Genomic DNA, 10,083 nt, shown 5'->3' with positions numbered 1-10,083 from the left:
TAAATCTCAGCTCTACCACTGAACCTCTCCAGACTTCAGAATGGAGATAATGACAGTACTGATCTCATGGAGTTGTCATGGGGACTAGAGGAGGTAATTGTGTTAAAGCACACAATAAGATCTCAATAAATATTTGCTGTGATTGTTAACAATGCACTATGCCTGAAACCATCACTTAAGCATTTTCTGAAAGTTAGGACTTAAGATGAAACTTAAAGGAAAATGCTTCTCAGACAACCCACATGAAAATAACTATGCAGAAAAAGAGCTCCAGGATCAAGTCAAAATGTTCACTTTCCCACTAAATCCTAAACTCCAATAATGAACTTCTAAAATATCCATCAACATGTACAAATTGTTCATCTCACTGATTTGTGGCCAGAGAAAGGGAATTTCAAACTAGATGGTTGTTCACATTTAAGCAATTCCCAAGAGAGAAAATGTTCTACCACCTCAGTGCCCTCGAGTGTCAACAGAGTAAGTCCCTGCTCACCCAGCACCAATGGGTCCCAGTTTGTTGACCTTCTGGGCCCAGTGAAAAACAAGGACTGCAGGCACATGTGCTATTTTTATATAAATAAGATAACATAGCAATGATAGGAGTCATACCTTATTTTTGAACCAGGCATGGAAATTTGGCAATTTGGATGAGAATAACTTGTTAATAACTAATGCTGCAACATAGCCTTTTTCTCCACAATAAACTGCAACAGTGGTTGACACTGCCACTTGTCACTACAACTAACACTACTAAATCTGGAGCATGTGAAAAATGTCTTTGGGAGATGGTCTTGTAACTTGGAAACACAGGAAAGGTATAAAGGGACACACTCTCAAAAAATAATGCCACCACTGAAATTCTTTCCAGCAAATCTCTGAGTCTGCATACAAAATCACAAACAACATAAACTACCCAGATGTGGACACTCCAAACAAATGCTCTGGAGAATTTCATCTGGATCCTGTTCTCCCCTAAAATAACATGAGGCTAGTTTAACTGTAAAACAACTCAGGAAGAACTGAGGGGCAGTATTCAAGGTGAAAACATCTCCACTTATAGCAAAGGGAAGCCACGGATGGCTATGCTTGGCCCAGACTGCAGGGGAAGAATCCCTGAATGTTGAGAACTTCCAAAGAGGCAGTGATTCGAGATTACACAGAACTACAGAGCCTGATTCATATTCTCAGGTAAGCAGATTATGGTCACATACCAATCCTCAGATTATTTTTCACAGACCATCTAAACCTCAATCATGTCTGGATTTACTTCTAAAAATTGGGAAGGATCACCTTCCATTACACACCTCCTAATCCAATCCAAGTCCAAAGAAACCTTCTTTTTGTAATTGCCAAATGACGACAAAGTAAATCTCAAACGAACCAGTCTGTATGCCAAAGCACACACACATTGTAATGTTCACACGGTTTTTGCTTCAGCATTTCTTAACCAAGACTGAGATTAGCCTATTACCATACTGGTGTCTTAGTTTATGAATAATGCGTGACAGATGACTTCAGAATTACTAAAGGAAAAAAAATCACCTCTAAAAGTAGTAATGCTTTGGACATGTTTTTTTAATGTAGTGACAGGCTAAATCCCACTCACACACTTTCCATCAGGATTAGCAAACAAATAGATCAATATCAAGGTTTTAGAAAGTGAATACAGCCGTTGATAGAAAGTATCTCTGAATTTTCCTTTTTCAGTGTGCTGATTTTCTATCTTATTTTTATTTCCAAATTCCCAAGATTTACTAACCTGTAAGGGTTTCCAAGGTATCCATTTTTTTAATTGTTAGTATTTACTTTAATTAAAAGCAAAATTGAACTTCTTCAATGTGTATAGTAAAGCATGTATTATTCTCTTTGGTCACAAATGAAGTGAATAGTGCCAACAAAACTTCTTAAAGCCAACACACATTCAGATTTGTGAATCAAGCCCCTTATGCTTGCATTAAAAAAAAAAAAAAGATTCAACTGTGGAATCTAACCTTAAAATAAAGTTATTTTAGCTTTGCAGTTTTAATCACTTTCCCACATTCAACTGCCAAGATAAGAGCGCGGGTCCAATCACAGAACATACAAACTGAGATATTCAGAATGTGAAATTAAGAGTGCATCACCAAACGCATACACGTTTAGGCATGAAACCATAATATGGTACAGCTAGACGGCTCTGAGAGAACATCTACCCAATCCCCTCATCCTATAGAGAAGGAAATTTTAGCTACAGTGGTAAATGATTTGCCTAAGGCAGTGGCAAAAATTCACCCTGCCGTGAGAAAACCTAAAAGCCAGGTGTCCTACCTACTAGTCCAAGCGCTTTCCATGGTACCACTCTGCTCCCTTTAGCACAAAAAAAAAGTGTATATTAATAAAATACAAACAAGAAAAAATCACATATTTGTAATATGATTTGTGGATGGATATAAGAAAGTTGTAGAAGGACTTGCACCAAGCCACTAAAAATTGGTTGGGAAGGTTTAAATTTATTTTGCATTGTTTTATTGGTTCTGTTGATCATGCTGCATTTTTTAGTGCTGAAGAGAAATGTAATGACTTTTAAAAGAATATCTCAATCTGTAAATAATCTAAGAAAGGATGATAAGGCATTTATTGGAAGAGGACAGAAAGTGCATTTCCTTTCCTTTAGCAGGGAACACCCTCCACGCACACTAAAAAAAAAAAGGCTGCCAAACCCTCTCCTTTAAGGTCCAGTTCAACTGCCAGCTCTTCTCAGAGGACTTCCAAGCCTTTACGCCAGAAATTCCTCCTCTGGGTTCCTTCATCATAACCTTTGCAGAAGTCTCTCCTACTAGAAAGCAAGCTCCTTCACAGCAGAAATCCTGTCTTACCTGGCTACTGGGCTCTGCAAAATCCTTTGCATATACTGTATTCAATTACAGTTCACGAACTGAAGCATTTGTTCCCAGAATCCCACTTAAAGTAATATTCCAGACCTGGACCCACTCAAGAGTTATTCCGGAGTGGAAATCCTGGATCTCACTGTTGGTCAAACCAGTCTCTGGAAAATGACATCGTAATGCCCACTGCATCCTCTGGGAAACAGTAAAACTAAACATTTATTAATTTAGGTCACCGACAACACTCTGAAGCTACTGTTCTCTAAATGTTAACCTGTTGTTGTTTTAATCTCAGAACATCATTTGCCAGAATTTAAACCTGAAAACAGCGGATAAAGTTAAGTGCATGTGAAATAGAATGAATGTCTTCAAAAGCTACTGGGAATATTAGACCGAATAATCTTCCCTTGTCCGCTAAAGCAAGTTTGTGGGGTTTTTCTTTTTTTTCCTTTCTGACAGAGAAACGTGATAGTCCCTAAATACAAGAGCTGACCTGGCAGAGTAAAATCGGCACATCAGGTCCTCTTTAATGCTTTCCTTCTTTTGACCATTAAGCAAGAATGAGTACTCAGTCTTCTCCCCCAAGTCTTACGTTTACAAAGCGGAGAGCTCAGTTAAAACCCCCCCTAAACCTTAACACGACAAAGTTGACCCTCCTGGGCTCCTAACAAACAAAGAAAATAAAGGTTAAAAGGAAAATCGCCACCAGATCCTGACGTCAAGACAAAAACACAAGTAGCCAAGGGACCCTGAGGAACTGTGGAGCGACAAAGCCCAGCAAACCCCGATCCCGACCGGACGCCGAGCACCGCGAGCGACCCCGCGCGCCCCCGCCCCGGCGGTCTGGAGCCTCACCGCAGCACTCCTTCCTTCCATCTTCCATCGCCGCCGGGCCGGGAGCCTCAGGGCGCGACTGCGGGAGATCGGGCGGGCGGGCAGGCGGCGGGCGCCGCGCGCTCGGGCTCTGGCTCCCGGGACTGCCGAGGGGCTGCGGGAGAGGAGCCCCGCGGCGTCGGTGGCGACGGCGCGCACCCTGGCGGAGGCTGCCGGCCGGGCCCGCGGCCGTATCAAAGCGAAGGCGACAGGAGGAGGTGGGCGGGGCCGGCGTCCGGGGGCAGGGAGGGGGCGGGGAAGCGGGGGTGGGCGGGGCGGGGGCGGAGGGGCTAGTGCCCCGGGGGTGACAGAAGCGGGGTGGAGTGGGGCAGGGAAGCAAAGGGGATGGAGGGAGTGGCCTCTGGGGCCGGAGGGGGCGGGGGGAGAGGGGAGGATCCCCGGGATGGGAAAGGGTGGAGAGGTTGGGAGGGGGAAAGGAAGAAGTGGGGGAGGCTTGGACGGAGCGGGGGCCCAGTCCCCCTGGAGGGGAGGGAGTCGGGGGCCGGCTTGCCAGGAAGGGGTGGAGCGGGCAGGGGAGGCCGAGGGGGCTTTTCACCGCCTGCGAGCACCACGCGCTCACCCTCTGCCTGGTGAAACCTGCCTGTTGCTTTGTTTTGCTCCCTGACAGTTTTCCCACCTTGAGAAAAGCGAGGGGCGCTTTCGTTGGTGTTTCCTCTGAGAAGGGCCAAGTAGGGGAAGCTGCGAGTTGGGCACCGTCCCGCATGGTCCCGGAACGCGCGCGCACGGGTGCTTTCGGGGTCCGAGGCAGCCAGGCGGTGGCCTCCTGGGTGGGTGTTGTGCTTTATTTGATTCTGAGGGAGCTCCATGGGTGATCCATGTAAGATCCATTCTCCTCGAGGCGGACCCCGCCTCGGAGGACAAGCACCCACATTCGCCCTGCTGTCTCGTCTCGAGACTATCCCACAACGAATGTGCGCGCTGGGCGATAGCTCACTTCAAAACTGCAGTTTCAATCGAAAGTGCCACAGACTGGTGCCTTTTTTCGTCTTCCCCTTGATGGTGTGCGGCAGGGGCAGGGGCCGGAAAGGCGCCCTCCTCTGACACAGGGGGCAGAAGACCCAAAGCCGCCCTCTGTAAAGGCTATTAGAGCAAAGGATGGTTCACCTTTGTGGAGTTCAATGCTTGCCAGATCCTAGCGCCTGGAGGTAGAACCCCATGTTATCAATTGCATGATGCTAATGGTATGTTTCTGTAAGAGCTTTAATGTCACGAAGACTAGTCTTATTTCTTGTGACCGATAGAAGATGCCCAAATAAAGGAAAGTGACTAACATGGCCAAGCTTTGAGTTGGGGATGAAGGGTCAAGTTCCTTGACCAGCCCACCAGGTCAGAATGCAATGAGGCACAGAAGTCTCCTACTTTTGCTTTGACTGCCCCCATTCACATCTATCAGTCAGCGAGTGGCACCTATCAGAGGAACCAGAATGAGGGAATGGATGCATTTATACAAAACCATTACAACTTTTGAAAAATGATCTCGGTCCATGTTCCCCAAGCCAAAGCAGCAGTTTGGTCAGATGTGTACATTTTAAAGCACCCAAGTTACTCGAGTATATTTCTCCTTTACAGATTCCCCCCTACATCCTACAGAAATACCTCCAAGAAAATAATCCCTGTGTGCTTATTCCCAGTAAATTCCAGCCTTCTTTGAACCTTGGGGTCTGATGACTTTGTTGGCAAAAAATTAGGAGTAAGACCATGTAGAAAATATAGTTGCTACCTGGGACTTGATAACTGGCCTGGTGGATTCCTAGTTAAGGAATCTGAGAATAGACACCTGTAACCTGAGCCTCTGTTTTTTTCAATTATAATATGAGGGCAATAATACCTTGCAGAATTGTTATTAGCATGACAGTATGTAGAGTTCCTGGCCCAGTAGTAAATGTTCAATAAAGGGTCATTTCAAAAATTAAGCAACAGTAATATGTTTCCCGGTTTCTTCACACAGGAAACTTTTTATTTTTTCTCCCTGAATCCAAAACTGTTTTAAGATCTTTCTTACAAAGGTGATCTATTAAATAATAATTCATTTTCTTACCTTAATAATCAAAGATATAAATGTTAGAGATTCTGATTAGCTTAAATTAACCAGTGTTAACTCCTTCTGAGTTGACAAAGCCCAAAGCAAATCAAATAGTGATTGACATTTCATTTTCCAGCATGTACTTTGTGTGTAAATATTTTGTTAGGCTTTTTGAAATATTGAAAATAGAGTAAGAACCCCATTTCTGATACTCCAGCCCCCAGAGATCCCAGGCACCCAGCTCAAATGATCACAGGTGTGCTCAAGTTCAATGTTAGGATACACAAACAGCCACCTTGGTAAAAGCTATGGGCAGTAACCTCTAAAAAGTGATGGGCAGGTGTATATTTATCCACTACTGTCTCCCTCCCCTAGACTCTGCCCATGAGCCTAGTGTATGTGGAGTGAAAAGAAAGAGAAACTATGAAGTAGGCAAGATGTTAGGTACTGGAGGTCAAACGAAGAAATGAAAAGGAAGTTGAAATTCTCTCATGCATTATTCATGCATGTAGTTAATCGTTACTATTTCTGAAGGCCAGTGTGAAATACCAGATTATTTATTTTTTGGGCACAAACTGAATATTTATTTAGAATGGGAAAAAATTTCAAATACAAATTCAAAAAAGTTGACGAATTCCACAAACATCACCAACTCCAGAAAAATCACACATTTTTATTAACTGCCTTCACAATATTTTTATTAATTAACTTCTTAAAATATCCCATGTGTTTTGGCTGCATAGTCTTGATCATTCCTTTGGAATGATTTTTTAAAACAGCTTTATTGAGATATAATTCATATAGCACACGACTTGCCCATTTGAAGTGAACAATTCAATGGTTTTTGTGCAATCATTACCACAGTCAATTTTAGAATATTTTTATCACTCCCTAAAGAAACTCTATACTCTTAGCAGTCAATCCTCTTTTTCCTCCAGTGCCCTCAGCCCTTGCCAACCTCTAATCTACTTTCTGTCTCTCTATATTTGCCTATTCTGGACATTTCATATAAATAGACTCATGCAATATATGTTCTTTTTCTGACTGGTTTCTTTCATGTGCAGCTCGGCCATGTACAGCATGAATCAAAACTTTATTCCTTTTTTTAATGGCAAATAATATTCCACCATTTGGATAAGCCACATTTTATATATTGATCCATTCATCAATTGATGGACATTTGGGTTGTTTCCACTTTTTGGCTTTTATGAATAATGCTGCTATAAACATTCATGTACAAGTTTTTGCGTGGATGTTGTGTTTTCATTTCTCTTGGGTATATACCTACAGTAGCATTTGTGGGTCATATGTAACTCTGTTTAACTTTACTGCTACAGTGGCTGCACCATTTTATATTCCAATAGGGAGCCAATTTCTCCACATTGTAACACTTGTTGTTGTCTGTATTTTCAATTATAGCCATCCTAGTGGGTGTGAAGCAGTAGTATGAAGCAGTCGCATCACTCTCTGTGGGTAAAATAGAAAGATAATCTAGTCTTTTCTCTAGCATAATTGATCAAAAGGGTTTTTTTTTAATTATCATTGATATTTTAGAAACGGTCCTGTCTCACATTTGTTATTGAAAATGACGTTACAATTTTAGTGTGTTTAGTGCCAAATTTGAAGACTTCTGAAGTTTCTTTCATATATGAACTACAGGGCTTCAGGACATTTCAAGTTTTTTTATGCAATAATTAATATTCGATGCTCAAAATTGAAACTCGTTAATTCATTTTTATTGATATTATGAGTTTTGGCATTTCATAGATGTCAGTTATTTCATATCAAAAGAGCAAAAGGAAAATATTTTTTGATTGTGTTCTATGGTTCACTTCTCTTTTCGTTATTTCAATTCTCGGACAATCCAAGAGTCTCGGAATATACATTTTTTAAAAGTTTTCATTTGAAATGCACAAAACAACTCTAATCTTTACAGTATTTTCAATTAGAAGCCTTCTTATACATGCTTCAGTGCATAGGTAGGTTGCTTTATAAATCATATACCAACAGCATACAGTTGATAGAGAACATGAAGTCTTATTTATTGTTATAGTCTTAGCTTCTAGTACTGTGCCTGGTCTATAGTAGGGACTCAATAAATAATTGTTGGATTAAAAATTGCCATTATTTAAGGTAGAAATATTCAACACAAATATACAAAAAATTTTCAACTCAAATATTCAACAATCTAAAATCATGTTGTATGTGAATTTCAGTAGTTTAAGGTGAAACTAAGAGGACATGTCTAAGACAAATTTCACCATGACGTTTGACTCTGCTGAATACCAAATGAACGCTGGATGAATGAGTGTTGGGAGACAAGAAGCAAAGAATAAAAATGTGGTTAATGTGCTTAGAAAAGAGCAGAGACGCAGGGAAAGATAAAGGAAGTGGATATTGCCTTGTGGCAAGGGCACAGGAAAGTTTAGATCACAGAGTAATCTGAGGCATAGGGTGCAATCAGCTCACCTTTTCCCCATGACCAAAATAAGTTGGCTAAGTCTGGTAAGAACAACAATAACATAAACAAATAATAAAGCTTTCAGCTTACTTTTTATTATCTTTCTTATGGATACCAGTTCTTTCATTCATTCACGTGACAAATATTTATTAAACATTTACTATGTGCTAGGCATAGTTTACTGACTATAGCAGTAAATAAAACATCCCCATCCTCATGGAGCTTACGAGGAGCTTGGACAGACAGAAAGTAAGCAAGATAAGTGTATATATAGATATATCTACATATCTATATCTACATATCTATATGTAGATATATGTATCTACATATCTATATCTACATATATCTACATACAGATAGATATATGTAGATATATATATATGTTATATGGTGATGAGTGTTTTAGAAAAAATAAAACAAGAGAATAAAGCATAAGGAGTGTGGGGTGGAGGGGTGTAGATGATTGCAAAGAGTATTCAGAGAAGGCTGTACTGAGAAGGTGAAATTTGAGTAAAGACCTAAAAGAGGTGAGGAACGTAAGCCGTGCATATATGTGAAGAACTCTAAATACAAAGGCCCTGAAATTTTCCCTGGTGAGTTCTGGCCACTGCAAAGAGGTCAGAGTGCATAGGGCTGAGTGAGTGAGAGGAACGGTAGGAGATGTGATGTGTGGGGCCTTACTAGTCATTGTAAGGATCTTGACTTTTAACTGACTTAGGAGATTTTGAGCAGAGAAGAGGTATGATCTGATTTATGTTTTACTGGGATTGTCCTGTATGATGTGTCAGAAGCAGGGAGGTGAATCAGGAAGCTAACACAACAATCCAAGCAGATGATTGTGGCTTAGGCCAAGGTGGTTAGCAAAGGAGGTGGTAAGAAGTGTTCAGATCCTGGTCATATTTTGAAGGTTGACCTGACAGAATTTGCTGATGGATGGAAGGTGCAAGATAGAGTCAAGGATGACTCCAAGGGTTTGTGGGTTAAGTACTAAAAAGACAGAGTTGTACTGACTGAGCTGAAGAAGACTATGGGAGGGGCAGGATTGGGCTGGGCGGTCAGGCCCTCAGGCTTGAACATGTCGCGTTAGAGGTGTCCTTTACACATCCAGCTGAACTGTCGAGTAAACAGTTGGGGACATGAGCTCAGAATTCAGAGAAGAGGTTGGTGCTGGCGCTGTATGTATTTCGGAGTTAGAGTAGAAATGATGTTTACACTGATGAAGCTGAGCGAGGTCATCAAAGGAGTGGATGGTAAAGAGAATAGAGGAGAGTTCAACACACATCAACACAACACTGATAAGTTGGGGAGATGAGGAAGAACCAGAAGAGACTGAAAAGGGGGCAGCCAGGGAAGTAGGAGGAAAACAGACATTCCTGCATGGAATATTTTCAGGTGATTTTTACGTGAAACTTTTTTCTCTCTGAAGTTTTCAATTCACGGGTTCTCTATTCTGCTCTCTCCCTACCCCCTGCTATCATTACTTCTTTTTTTTTTATCAACACATTCTATTATTTTCAAGAAGAATGGAAGAATGTAGTATGCCTATAATTCTAGCAATTTCTCAACTATGTTTTATGCCTGACCTATTACTAATATTTGTCGACTAATTTTTTACAAAAACAATTACTTCTAGAATTAACTAAAAAGATATTTAATTAATATAGATTTCCAGGATGATGGAAATTAACTATTTATTAATTAATTTGCTTATTTTTTGGTACAAAAGAAAGTAACTACCAACCATAGCATCTTCAACTATAACAAGAAAAATCTGATGAAATCAATATGCATATTAAAACCAGGAAGTTGAATAAATTCCATTTCTGGTGTAACTGAAACTG

The 10,083-nt window shown here is 41.0% G+C and overlaps 1 protein-coding gene across 2 annotated transcripts in view; it reads right to left on the bottom strand.

The window, feature by feature from the left end:
• The window catches only part of PSD3 (pleckstrin and Sec7 domain containing 3), a 407,146-nt gene extending 403,198 nt beyond the window's left edge, over positions 1-3,948 (bottom strand). For both annotated transcript variants that reach the window (XM_011373110.2, XM_011373102.2), the window contains exon 1: positions 3,720-3,948. In XM_011373110.2, coding sequence (XP_011371412.1) covers positions 3,720-3,740 — 21 coding nt within the window. In that variant the 5' untranslated portion in view covers positions 3,741-3,948. The remainder of the gene's footprint in view (positions 1-3,719) is intronic.
• Between the last annotated feature and the right edge of the window lie 6,135 nt (positions 3,949-10,083).

This window comes from Pteropus vampyrus, unplaced genomic scaffold (genome assembly GCF_000151845.1).
Source record: "Pteropus vampyrus isolate Shadow unplaced genomic scaffold, Pvam_2.0 Scaffold8, whole genome shotgun sequence".
NCBI classification, from domain to species: Eukaryota; Metazoa; Chordata; class Mammalia; order Chiroptera; family Pteropodidae; genus Pteropus; species Pteropus vampyrus.
This window is presented reverse-complemented; position numbering and strand designations above follow the sequence as displayed.